The 14613-nt window shown below is 38.5% G+C and overlaps 1 protein-coding gene across 36 annotated transcripts in view; it reads left to right on the top strand.

The window, feature by feature from the left end:
• Nucleotides 1-14613, top strand: part of cacna1db (calcium channel, voltage-dependent, L type, alpha 1D subunit, b) — a 116954-nt gene that overhangs the window by 14833 nt on the left and 87508 nt on the right. For all 36 annotated transcript variants that reach the window (XM_047800048.1, XM_047800067.1, XM_047800050.1 and 33 more), the window contains 2 exons: nucleotides 7293-7632; nucleotides 8053-8158. In XM_047800048.1, coding sequence (XP_047656004.1) covers nucleotides 7293-7632; nucleotides 8053-8158 — 446 coding nt within the window. The remainder of the gene's footprint in view (nucleotides 1-7292; nucleotides 7633-8052; nucleotides 8159-14613) is intronic.

Genomic DNA, 14613 nt, shown 5'->3' with positions numbered 1-14613 from the left:
TCTTGTTTGGCAGGATCAAATTTACCAATACTTTTAATCACAGCTTCTAGCTCATTGGGATTAAATCCTCTGACCATAGTAGAGGTCATTGGTTCCTCCTCTTCTTCATTAGCCCGCATAGTCGTAGTCAAGCGAACTGGAGCCATGGGGAACTTAACTGTACTGTCAGAGTATTGACTGCTGACTGACTGAGAATCTCTTTCTGAGTTCTCATCACTGTCTAACGTCAGGAACTTGATTACTCCACATAACACATTCAGATGTCTTACTGGTGCTAATTTCAGTTGTGAAATTTTTTAACAGGAATTGACAAGCAGACTTTGATTCCTCTAAATCTTTGAACAATGTTTCCACAGATGAACTAAGCATGCTGTTGTTAATTCTAAGGTGTACAATTTCATTCTGCATCCTAATCTTTTCTTCTTTCCAGATTATCTCACTAGTCTTGTAATCTCTTTCAGAGATTATCCCATCATCTAGTCGAGATTGCAGTTGCTCGTTTTCAGCCTCTAATGCATTTAAAGTCTTTCTAGTGACTTTATACAATGCAAGAACTGCTTGCAATGCATTGGCAATCTGTCCTTTTTTGTTCTTGGGCATTTTAGGGTAATTTTCAAACTTAGAAATAGCCCACTCATATGGTTTATTCACGATGTTCTCTATTCCATCAAACATTACCTGAGAACCGTGTTTAGCGATGTACTTAACAATCAACTGTTCCATTTTTAGAAACTCACAGCTTTCCTTAAATCTTAGTCTTTAAACTTTACACAGTTTCTGTGACTATACGCTATCTAGTTAACCGTTAGTCTATTTATTCACAGCTCCAGTACTTCAGACACAAATGAACAAAACAGCACCAATACGTCGGGCTTTTGAACTCAAAAGTCTCGCTGCTTCGGACACAGACACACTCCGTCTGGCCTCAAGTTCAGTAACTACAGTAACACTCACAAACAATAACACTCACAACTCAAAAACAGTTTAAAATGTAACACGGACAAAACTACAGTATGTCAGGTTTTTGTTATATATATTCTTCTTTGCCACATCACTTTTGGACTTAAACCGTTAGTTTAACACAGTACCTCGGACAAAACCACAGTACGTCGGGTTTCTTTGCATCAAAGCCTAACCGTTTACTTAACCACAGTACATGGACTTAAAACGTAAGTTTAAACCACTGTTACAGTCTGTCAGACAACACCACACTACCTCGGGTTATTGCTTTAAACTCTACAGAGCCGCGGTGCTTTGGGCTCCTTACACTATCACTGTTTCAGTTACTTTAGAAACACTTTTAGCTAGAATTCAACTGCCTCACTGCTTTGGGCTGTTTCAGTTACTTTAGAATCTTAACAGAATTATAACAAACACACAACAAATTTCAGTTACTTTAGAATCTTATCAGAATTATAACAAACACACAACAAGTTTCAGTTACTTTAGAAACCTATCAGCTTAAGCACTTTGCTTCAGTTACTTTAAAAACAACAATTCACATACAACTCTGTCACCACACTGCGTCGGGTTAATTCAGTTTCGTTAGAATTTATATAATTACTCCTACTGCATATGATCAGTAAACTATATGTTCTATACTTCTACACTAAAACTTCTTCTCTAATTTCTTTTCTAGGTTTTTTTAAACGAAGGGGTTCCCTGAATTAAAAAAAAAGCGTAAAGGAAGAAAATACCGCTTTTCTTACCTTTCCCCACTTTTTTTTTTTGGAATCCTCGCTGGGTGGCTCGCCGATGTAAGAAATAAAAACGCTTAGTGTAAAAATAAGACGATGTTGAAGATCTTAATAAAGAACAAGAAGTTTATTCCAGCATGGCAGTGACAAAATACATGGCGTACTTTGGGTTCGTCGGAGTCGGTCAGAACCCAGAGCAAATCCTTTTTATTTAGCCAGATGTCTTTAAATGTTAATTACGGTCACGTATACCTTGTCTTGTTGTTGTTACAATTATTATCAGTCAAATAGTCCCTTTAAATGGTAATCGTAGTCACCGTGGTCACGCAGACCTTGGCTTGGTTTTTTTTGTTACAGTTATTAACCAAATGGTCACTGTAAATGGTAATCGTGGTCACGTGAACCCTTTGTTCAGGGTGATCCTTTATGTCCTGCTGGAGTTCCCATATTTATAAATGAATCAAGTTTATATGTTTAGAGTCCTAAACTTATTACCTTATGATACTTGAACCTTTTTGGGAATGAGCTCTTTTAGATGTCTACCTTGGAGTGGAATTTGGGTGCAATTTCTGTAATTTCTTACAAATTGTTCTACATCTTTGACGAACTTTTGCAATATTATTCATTATTATTCCGGACAATTTCAGTCCCCTCCAATGTCCACCAGATCCGTGTGCATGGGGTAGCATGCTCCTGGGTCAAAATGCTGAAATTTGTATTTCTAAACTCATATATGTATATATATGTGTGTGTGTGTGTGTGTGTGTGTGTGTGTGTGTGTGTGTGTGTGTGTGTGTGTGTGTGTGTGTGTGTGTGTGTGTGTGTGTGAGTGTGTGTGTATGAGTGTGTGTGTGTGTGTATATATATATAAGTAAATTACCAACTTAATACAAATTATACATGGTATTGCACACACCATTATTGATATTAGGAGCAATATTACATGTAATTATTAAACTTGATTCCCTTACATATACATTTGCTTTTAAGCCTAATTATTATTACTTTTGATTATGATGTGATTGTGACAGGGGAAGAGGTTTCAGGTTGGGGGTAAAGAGTTTTTTCTGTCATCACTTTTGAATAAGAAACAATATCAAGGCTATAAAACTTGTCAAAACTCCACGAATCACAAAAGTATCAGTGAGAAGTTGAGAACACTCGTTTAAACAGTGCATACACTCGAACTTGACTGCACATCACATTTTTTACTTTATTGATACTGCTTTTAATAGTAATGCAAAGACCGGTCATCGGGACATAAGCTGTCATGTACAATAAAAGCGCCTGCGCAGCGACAGGAAATATAATAAAGCCGCCTAGACGGTGGACTTGTGCTCAGGACTTTTTTATTAATTTATTTTTGAGCGGCGTGTGGACAAATTTTTTCGACGCACACACTATTTTATTTCTTGATAACAGACCGCTGCTAACTATAACACACCGTTGCCATGAAAAACAGAGTGTTGCCATGGACACACAAGATTCTAACCGCAGACACGGAGCGCACTATTTTCTTTAGCGGAAGCCCAGATAGCAATTACGTTTGGGCCACATGTGGGTATTATCTAGCACATATGGCCTAGATGTGGCATGGCTGAACAAATATGGGCCAAATTGTGGCCATATTTGTTTTGCCATAACTTTAGAATCGGCGGGAAAAGCTCACAAATGGTTCACAACTCAGCACAGATAACAACGAACACATGAGAACCATATGTGGTTGAGCTATGGCACACAGTGAGAAACACCGACTTGTGGTAAACATTTGGCTTATACATGGAAAAACACAGAAATTCTGAAATCAAGGTCGGTAGACATCCGCCGTTCCACACCTCAGGTTGCTATGCACTTTCCCTCCAATTGGTGGACTGAGACTACGGTGCAAATTTGGCATTTCTGCTTTCCTCACGACTATGTAGGCTATGTTCAAGTAAGTGACTGGCACTTTAAAGTCATATAATTGAAATATGCAGCATTATGTGTCAATATTGCATGTTATTAAGTGTTTAGTTATTAGTTTAAAGGGGACAAGGAGGAAGGGGTCAAATTAGCTAATATTTTCCTCAGTTTAACAACAGTTTAATGTACGCTAGGGGTCTGCTGGTTTGCCGTTTTAAATTCCAATGTTTTTGGCTATAAATCAACAGTATGTACACAAAGTATTGTATGTCATGTGCAGGGGCGGCTCTAGACCTTTTTTAGGGTAGCTTCAGCCCCCTGACTTTAATCTTACCACCCTAAAACTAAAAGTATAATTTTTACTTTCATAAATAAACAATAAAAATTACGTTAAAATGCAGAAAAATATTTATCACTTTGATCCAAGAGCGTTTTATTTTACTTTGCTTTTACGCACGTGCGCTGTAGTCTTTCAAAAGTGCCTCATCAGCTGTCTGCTTTATTTGTACGGAGAAGCACTGGTACGCTCAGCGTGCACATCAGTCAGAGCTGGAGGCGTTTATCTATAACGTTAATCGGTGAAAAGACGCAAAGAAAAAAATAACATTTATTGATTTGGTCTTTGTCATGTGAATATTTGTTTATTAATGACTGCATTCATTGGACACACTGTTTGTAGACAATGCACACATACATGAACTGATTTGATTCAAGACTGGCATCATTACATCATGCATAAAATTTTGGTGTCCACTTTTGCCATTTTAAATAATACCATAACTTTTGGCTTACTATGTAGACATATAGTATATAATAAACTCTTCTTGTTTTTAATTCTCACTTATTACAGTAATTGTCATATTGCTTATTATTTTATCTTTGTTATTAAAATAAGCAAAGATGCAAATAATAAGAAATATGACAATTACTATCATAAGAAAGATATCAAAAAAACAGTGCTTCAAATTTTTCATACTTTTATGTTCCCACAAGTTAGTGTAGCCTTATATATATATATCTACACACACACACACACGTACGTATATATGTGTGTATATGATGTGCTTATGATTTAAATAATTTTAACTAAGAAAACTGCACTTGTATTAATATCTGAAATTCTGCCTGATATCACTATGTAGCCTGCCTGCTTTTAACCCTGCTTCCTTTTTTACAACAGATTTTGTTTTTGATTTTTTCTTACAGATTTACTCTGTAAGACTTTTGTGAGACTTTTCTCTTCAAATTTTCATCATGGACATTGTAAGAAAATGTAAACCAAATAACCTTTGAAGGAGGGCTGTTCTCTGTAGAAAAGTTCTCTGTACAAGTTACTCTGATTTTTTTTTCTGTGATTTTTATTATTGTCAGAGTTGAACCTAACATTAATACATGCGTTTAACACACAAATTTTGGTGTAAAAAAATAAATAGTCTAAGACTCTTTGAATGTTATCAATAATATTTCTTCTTAATGTTTTCAACTGAATTCCACTTAAATTATTAAGTACAACTGAGTATTTATAGTATTTATTCTTAAATGTATTCTTAAAGCTGTAATTATTTAAACACTTGTCGAAAGTAAATTGTTTTGAATACATTTGTTGTTGAGTGTTTCATTTACCTTTGAGGTAATAAGACTTTTACATACTGTCAGCTGCATGTGGGGCACATATGGGCCGTTAGACTTTAACAAAACTCAACCATACTCAACCATGGTTCAGTTTTGGCAAAGGAGATGTGGGCCATATCCTGACCTGCACACACACAAACTAATCTGGGCCACAGCTCAGCTGTTTATCTGGCCCAAATCTGGGCCAAAAGAAACTTGCTGACTGGGAATTGTTCAGCAGTTTCGTGTTGCAGCCACAGGCGTATGAAACCTGTAACGTATGCAACAGCGCGAAGCCGCAAACTCATTCTGAATATTTTACTTTAAAGGCGTAACAGCTGATGAAAAAGCAGAGACAATTGTAGACGAAAATGAAGAGAGATTTTATCTTAGTTTTTATTTTATACAAATCTTCACCCGTTCCGCGCTACAAACCGGAAAAAGGCACGACATGACCATACGCGCCACACGTGCCACTGCCTAAACTGAAATTCACCGGTCTTTTTTTTATTATTATTATTAGTGGATAGCGGTGTAGTGTATGAAATAGGCAAACAGCTTTCTGAGAGAATGGGTTGTCATGTCCACACATGCATTTATTTATTCTTTATTTATTTCATAAAATCGTAGCATTTTGTGTCATATAATCGCACAGGCTTGATATCGCGATTGCGATTGCGATATGATTAATCGTGCAGCACAAGCTGTAATGTAGAGTATATGTGACAACCAAATGCTTCTATCTATGTATTATGTGTGCACATTTGTCTTGTGCCACAAATAAATGTTTTTTTTTAAATTGGAAATTTGAATTGATTGCATGTGATCATGCATGAAAGGCTGCCAATGGTTTTGGAAGGCATCCTATAGACTTGTACCTGTTCTCATTGGACGCAAGCCGACTAGCATCCAAGTCGAGTCGTATTGATGCATTTGTTTGAGTATGCAGTGTAGAGGTAATGAGAATGTTTAAAAGTGTCCATGGCAGCACTGTTGTGATTATTGACCCGGACATAATCCAGATACTCTTATGTCACTGGAATACACCAGTGTTTTTTCTGCCATTAATTTACCTCAGCCAGTTACCACAGTCTAATTTAAATCCTACACTTTCATATCATTTCTATGCGGAGCATACTTGCTGTCCTCAAAGCTGCTGTTTGCGAGGCGTTGTCAAGGAGATCGGCTTTGTCCAAACACTTCTTTTCGAGCTGATATTAATAGTTCTTGCGATAGTCTTGTAGCGTGCCAAGAACATTTCATCTAAAGTGTTTCTAGATTTGATTTACATCATGAAGTGTACCTGAGTGGGTGTGTGATTTTGTACAAATAAAGCACAAGGAACCGCATGCATGTCGACGGAACCGACGGAGATGGTGGATACTCGATTGGGAGGATGGCAAATCCTTATGAAGCTATAGCTATTTGTGTGGCTGGAGTCCAAGAGAACATAACCACGGCATTCCTCTCTCTCTGTGCTCTCTCACTTGCTCTCTCTCTCTCTCTCTCTCTTCCCCCATTTATCAGAGCGACACTAGCCAGTCTGCCAGCTCATGTAAGAGCGTAGAAGAGTGTAGTTCGGCTGAGAGCAGCAGTATGAAAAAGATGCAGTAGCTGCACGTGTCGCCGAGAAAGCACGTGTTAGCCTTCAAACCCTTCTAGCTGCTGGATGAGAATCGGCTTGACGTTGGAAATGACTGTATTTGGGGTGGGGGTTAAAAAGAAATGACAAAATACGGTTATTAAACACTAACGCTGGTCTGTGATATGCTGCTTGGTTCTTTTAGCAGCAAGTGGCAGATCAAGTGACCTGGAAAGCGCTCTGCCAGTTCCAGCTCTGCTTTTTTCACATGACACTATATATTGATTCCTTCAGTCTCTTTTTCTCTTTGTTTCAGTTAAGCATGCTGCATAAATGCATAAATACAAAAAGTTTGCGTGAAAGCAGTGCAGTAATACTGTCAACAAATGATACATATATAAGAACAAGCTGCGTCCATGTCATTTTGTAATAAGCTTCATATCTTATACTCTGTATAAAGTCTGTATTATAACCTTAAGTGTGTTTCCTCTAATCCGCAGGGGCAAGCTATGCTATCAGCACACGGGCCCCTTCCTCTGGCGATGCTCCTCCCCTCTGGTCAGAAAGCCCCTCCCTCTCCAGACAGTCACTCCCCCAGTCTGGCGCTCTGTCCTGGCAAGCTGCGATCACTGCGGCGAGAAACGCCAGGGTCGACGGCATCCAGACCATAAGTACATCGGACAGCGCTCCAATAGGCTCGCTGTCTCAGAGGAAGAGGCAGCAGTATGCCAAGAGCAAGAAGCAGGGAAGTGCCACCAATAGCAGGCCACCGCGGGCACTCTTTTGCCTCACCCTCAACAACCCCATACGCAGGGCCTGCATCAGTCTGGTGGAGTGGAAGTATCCTTCCTTCAGCTTCCATCAGCTCTCAGTGACATCATTCTGACAAACTAACGAAATAATTCAACCATAATCTTGCAGTTAGGAAAGGAAGGTAGTGAATTTTGATGACAGAATAATATTACTAAGATGTCTTCCAGCTCTTGTAGCACTGTATTATTTAGCATAGCGTCGTTAGATGTCCTTTTTATTTTTTTGCAGTTTTTCCATAGGATTATATTACAAATAGATTATGGTAAAAACATGTGAATTGGACTAGCCGATAAACTAGACCTACCAGTATTACATCTGTGAAAGGAGGATTAATTAGGAATGCATTTGAATATCTATGTTCTTGTCTGTTTTCTAGTCCAGAACAAAATATTCTTTTGAAAGTTGTTGTGTACCGAGTGTATGTTCCTTAACCGTGTGTTTTTCCAGACCCTTTGATATCTTTATATTGCTGTCTATTTTTGCCAACTGCGTGGCCTTAGCTATTTACATCCCCTTCCCTGAAGATGATTCCAATTCAACTAATCACGACCTGGTGAGTACTGTCTCTCTCTCTCTCTCTCTCTCTCTCTCTCTCTCTCTCACACACTCTTGCTCTCGCTCTCGCTCTCTCTCTTTCCCTTTGCAGAGATCCCCAATCATTGCAAACCGTTTAGTTTTTTCCCCTTTTCCGCTTGTTTTTTCTTTCTTGTATTTACTCAGATCTCATATTGTTGGCTCGGTTACTCGACGCAGAACAACAAGAAGAACAATCATGTTTCTCTGGTCTGGCCCTTCAATAGCTTGTATACACCGGCTACATTGTCGTTCCCACAAAGGCCAGTGTTTGTGCTGTTCATTATGTTGCTTATGAATCCTCTCTTTCTGTTCTATGTCTAGAAGTCACTCAGTCACAATCTATCCCTTCTGTTCTGTTCTGCCATTCAGTTTCATTTACTTTGAGGTCGTAGACGTTGTGACCAAGCAGATAAATAGGTTTAATCCATCACGAGCAATCGAGGTGATTGTGACAAGAAGAACTCACAGAGAGCACATGAGTATGAAACCTTGAAAGGAAGCGAACTCAAAATGGATCCCACCTTACCTTCTTCTGATATTATTGATTAGTAGTAAGTCACATATGCAGGTGTAGGAGCATAAAGGGCAAGTAAAGGCAAGCAGTACTGACTGGATTGAATGCGGGATGAGAGAAGGTTTATGACAGAGGTGGGAGTAAGTCACACATGTGCAAGTCTCTAGTCATGAACGTCAAGTCAAAGTCAAGTCGAGTCTTTTTTAATATTTGTCAAGAAAATCTCAAGTCTCAAATTTGCAACTTAGGTCTGACTTGAGTCAAGTCATATGACTCGAGTCCCCCATCTCTGGTTTATGAGCTACAGGTTTACTGTAGCAGCTTGTTTTCGGTATCCAGGCAAGATTATTATCTGAAGCATGAATTGTGCGTGTAAACTGTTGGTTCATATTCCATTGTTTTAGATCATACAGCGGATCTAACCATTTTTTTTTTACCAGTACACTGCTTTTCCATTCCCCTTCAAAGGAGTTCAATCAGTATAAAGTATTTATGGCCACGAGTCTGATCTAAAATGAGTTGATAACCGTACACAGAATTTTAGTGGTTGAAGATAACACCTTCAAATGGTAGATGCTTCGGAATAAAGCACTTGCGGAATCTCAGTGAAATCTCAGCAGAAACGGGGTTGATCTAATTAGTTACCTTGAAGATAGAAATATTTTGTGTTTCTTTAAAAAGAGTAAAGGAAAAAAAAGAAGTCTACATACCCCTGTTTAAGTGGAAAGGTTTTCATGCCAGAACATGTTCCATCTTTAATTTGAAATGACATAAAATTCTTCTTTTCTTTTGGTTTACTCTGAAATTTTGTATGTTGTATTTTTTTTGTGGCCTATTTTAAATTACAAAAACGTATATAAATACATGTCAATTACGTTATTAAATTTATATTTGTATATTTTTTCATTTTACTGCGGTGTATAGACTTTTTATATCCATCGTGCAAGTTTAGATTTAGATTTTTTTTTTATAGCAACAGAAAAGGGAAATTCATAAAAAAAAAAATCCAATATGTCTTTATCATTGATGAGTAATACAAACAACTCATGGAATCTTTCCCATGCTTGGGGAAATGCCTAATGACCGGTAGTGGCACAGCTAATAAGAGCATGAATAAGAGATGGAGGAAATGGGACAGCCAGGAACATTACACCGTGTTCCAGGGAAAGGTGACTCACTACAATGTTTACAGATCAGGTTTGAAATATGGATTAAACTCAGACAGACATGATGCATTATCAGAGCGGTGAAGAGACCCGGAGGAAAACAAGGGGACGAAAACTTTTGGACGTAACTATAGCCCTGCTCGCAAATACGAGTTTGTGAAATATGACGTGCAAGATATGTGATGGTGTTTTGCAAGCGTCTTCTGAGAAACTTTATATACTTTATCATGTTAACAAAATACAGCAAAACATCGGACAGTCTTGCATTAATAGGATAAAGAATATAAAGTATGCAGTGCATTATGCAATGTGCAGTGGAAGTGCTCTCTCTCTTTCTCTCTCCCTCCCTCCATCTCACACACACACACACACACACACACACACACACACACACACACACACACACACACACACACACACGTGTCCACACGGACAGACTGGATCTTGCGTCAGCGATCAGCCACTCAGCACTGACTACATGTCTGCTGTCACAGTGGTGTTCGTGATGGAAGCAGCATGTGTGTGTATATACATGCAGCTGAGGTAGCGAATGTGCACTTCTGTGTATATACAACTGGTACGGGGGGTTAAGGAACCTCTTTTCAGCCTTTCTTCACCTATGCCTATAGAGTAATTCAAAAGTAAGCATTTTCTGTACTTGTATTACTTAATTTGGTCTTGCCAGTGATACAGAATGATCAATATCTGGCCACTGAGGGACCCCTGAGATGGCATTTGCAGTTACAGCTATATTTATTGACTATTATAACTAAAATGTTGTCAGAGTTTTTTTTATTTTTATTTATTCTTGATCCACAGCAGGTGTAAACAAAGGCCTGTGTAATAAAGACCGCAGAGTTTTAAAGAGTATGATCTTATAGAAAGGGCTCTTACTGCAGCCCAGTAGATTAAATCCTGCTGCGGATTAGTGGCGTGTCGAGAGAAGAGAGAGTATTTTGGTTTCATGCGCCCGTCACAAATTCATCGATTTACTGTGATGTGTTAACCAATCTTCTGTAGTTCATTTGTATGTTTCTGTATTTGATTGAATGTTTTAGGTAAAAGTATTGTGCAGTGTTAAAGGCACACATTTAAGCCTTCATAATGCTCAGAATTTGGCTTCAGGTACATATTCCTAAGCACACATCCAGTACACCAGAATTAGAGATACAGATATACACAGGTTTCTCAGGCTTGGTTTGCTTGGGCTTTGTATATAGGCTTTGTTTATTGGTGCAGTTTATTGGGCCTTAACGATTATATCAGCCATTCAAGTAATGTTAATCTTGATATAGTCTTCACTCACAACTTCATACAATTCAGATTCCTCTATAGACTGAACAACAATTTGCACAAGAGTCTCTGGGCAGTGCGTTCGTCGTCCCATTTAGCACTATAGCGTTATTATCACATCGTTATACGTTAGCGTTCAAAAAATGGGAACTGCTACACGCAGTAATGGAGCTTATTTGGGCTTATTTAAAAACACCCCCTGGCTGCCAAGGTCTTGATTTAACAGTCCCTCCAGCCTTTTGCAGTTTTTTATTTATTGTTAAGTCCATAAGTGCTGATTTAGAAGATTTTTGTGCTTTTTGAATTGGCGAAATTGCCAGCATAAAATTCTTCTTTTAAACTCCTAGCTGTGAAGATGCATATATATCAAGTCAAGAGTCAAGTCAAAAAGCTTTTATTGTCATTTCAACCATATATAGCTGAAATGAGACAATGTTTCTCCAGGACCATGGTGCTGCATAGAACAAAAACATACTGTAGAACAGCACAACACCAAGGGCTTAAGTAAGTTAGTCCTAGTAACATAAAGTGCATCTGTTCAACCTGGAGCAAACACTGCAAGACAAAAGCAGAACCGAACAGTTTATATATATATATATATATTTAAATTTAAATTTAAAGCATTTGGTAGACACTCTTATCCAGAGCAGCTTACATTTATCTCATTTATACAACTGAGCAGTTGAGGGCTAAGGTCCTTTTCTCAAGAGACCGTGAGTGGCAGTCGGTGGATTTGGGATTCAAACTCACAACCTTCCCATCAGTAGTCCAACACCTTAAAGACCGAGCCCTGAAGGTTTGAGTATACATGTGATACCATTTGCATGTATGACATTTGGTAGATGACCAATCAAGCAATTAAGAGCTAAGGGCCTTGGTCAGGGGCCCACGAGTGGCAGCGTAGTGGCCCTGGGATTCGAACTCCTGACCAGTAGAAGCTCAGTAGTCCAACTCCTTAACCACTTCCCTAAAAAATTACTTTCCATGATCACTGTATTCATGAACGTGTTTTGTTGACATGACATGAGCCGTCTTAGCCCAAATCTGCACAAAATCTACTTTAAGATTCATTTTGTCTTGCAATCACAAAATCACGGAATCCTGGAGGGACTGACAACAGTGGAAGCTTGTTTATTGGGGCAGGTGGTTATGAGTTTCACCAATTCTATCAGCCGTTTAACTTCAACGCCATGACTGACCAACTAATTAAAAAATGTTGCTCTATAGATATCCTGCTGATTTTTGCTCATCTTTCTTACCTTTGTGCCAGGTTCATGTGGCAGTGCACCTATTGTCTAATTTAGTTTAGTTTGCTAGATTTTCTTATATACTGTTGAAAAATGGGAACTGCACTAATGGAGACCCACTGGGGTATGAATCATACTGCCCCATTCTCAGGGGAGAAGCAACACACAGCCTGATTAATGAGGTTGCCATATTTGAGCTAGGTTAAAAATACTCCGTGGCCATCAAGATTTTGATTTATAGCAAATGATCGGAATTGGATTCAATACATTTCTACACAGAGTGGGAGAAGGATCATGGAGTGGATAATGTCCACGATAAAAGCAGAAACGCTTCCCAAATGAAGACAGCTGTGTCCTATGCCTGAATTCTTTCTGGTTATTTTATTTAGTATTATTTTTATTAGTAATACTACTTGAATTGGTAAAATTGCAAGCACAGGTTTCTTCTTTTAAACTTCTAGCAGTGAAGACACATATAATTACTCTCTATGATAGCTGTTCCCATGTTCCGCCCATGAATCGAAGAAGGCTTTAGCAGAATTCATGTTGTGGTGACCAAATCTGTGGAAAATCTGCAGTTATTTTGAAAAAATTGCTAGATCTTCCGAATAGCTCAGAGTTTAGCATCCATTTCTGCAATCACAAAATAGTGAAATTCTAGAGAGACTGATGTATAGCAAACAAATGAGTAATACAATATGTAAATGATGGCTTACTGCTTTTTTTAATCTTTTATGCTATTCTGAACCTGGTTCCTAAGTTGATTTATATATTTTTGCGACTTTTTTTTGGAAGAAACTCAGGTAATAGTTAAAATACTAGGATTTGGTATGTTACAGAGAAGAAAAGCTTTTATTATATCTGAGGGCAAAGGACATTATTTTGTAGACAGACTCCATGGCGCCAAGATACCAATCAATATCGCAATAAGTCACAAGATGTAATATGTTATTCAAGCACCTTCTGAAAGTGGTGCAGTGGGATTTAAGCATTGCTTCATCTCTACCTTAGGAGAGATGAAGAAACTTTTTTGCTAATACCACCATCTCATACATTGTGAACAAATTGTACACCTAGTCATTCAAGCAGTTATTAAGTCAGCCAATCGTGTACCAGCGGTGCAGATACAGACAACAGCTTCTGGTAATGTTCACATCAACCATCAGAATAGGGGAAAAATATCATCTCAGTGATTTGGGCTGTGGCATGATTGTTGGTGCCAGACAGGCTGTTTTGAATATTTCAGAAACTGCTGATCTCCTGAGATTTTCACCCACAACTGGAGTTGTCTCTGGAGTTTACTCAGACTGGCGGGAAAAACAACTCTGCTATATATATATAATCACTCTTTACACCTGAGGCGAGCATCTCTGAGAACACAAATCGTCAAACCTTAAAGGTAGATAAGCTACAACAGCAGAAGACCACATCAGGGTCAACTCCTGTCACCCAAGAACAGGAATCTGAGGAGAACTTGTGCACAGCCTCGCCAAAACCGGACAGCCGTAGATTAAAAAAAAAAATCACCTGGTTGTTTTCCAAACTTCAAGCGTCCAGTTTCAGTGATCCTGTGCCAACTGGAGACTCCGATAGGACAGGAGTGGAACCAAATATGGTCTCCTGCTGTTGTAGTCCATCTATATCAAAGCTTGAGGTTTAGTAGGTTCGGAAATTCTTTTCCGCTTATCTCGGTCGATAATTTGAGTTATTACTGTATACGCTTCCTGTTAGCTTGAACCGATCTGGATATTTCCTGTCACCCGCTCTCATTAACAGGAGAACACCCACAGAAATTTGAGTCACTTTTTATTTGTTTGTTTTTCGCATCATTCTGCTCCAACCTCTAGAGACTGATGTCTGTGAAAATCCCAGGAGAAACTCAAACCACCAACAATCATGTCAGGATAAAAGTCTCTGAGATCGCAATTTTTTCTTAGTTTAGGGCCCGCGTTCATAAAGATCGTAAGAATGATCTCAGAGAGCTTATAATTTAGCGTACAAATTTCTAACTAGGAATGTTAGATTAAGAGCTAATCTCAGAGCAACACTGAGCAAGGAAAAGACAATAACATTTATTTCAGAGAGGAGGCGGGGCTTAACCTGTTACTAGGTATGACACGTTCTTTTAAAGTCTGTGATTGGTTGTTCAATAAAAATTGGAGCACTTTTAAAATCTGGGCTATTATAAGCCTTTACTTTGTCAGTATGTTAA

This window comes from Tachysurus fulvidraco, chromosome 14 (genome assembly GCF_022655615.1).
Source record: "Tachysurus fulvidraco isolate hzauxx_2018 chromosome 14, HZAU_PFXX_2.0, whole genome shotgun sequence".
NCBI classification, from domain to species: domain Eukaryota; kingdom Metazoa; phylum Chordata; class Actinopteri; order Siluriformes; family Bagridae; genus Tachysurus; species Tachysurus fulvidraco.
Note: the sequence above shows the minus strand (reverse complement) of the source record. Positions and strands in the feature narration are given on the sequence as shown.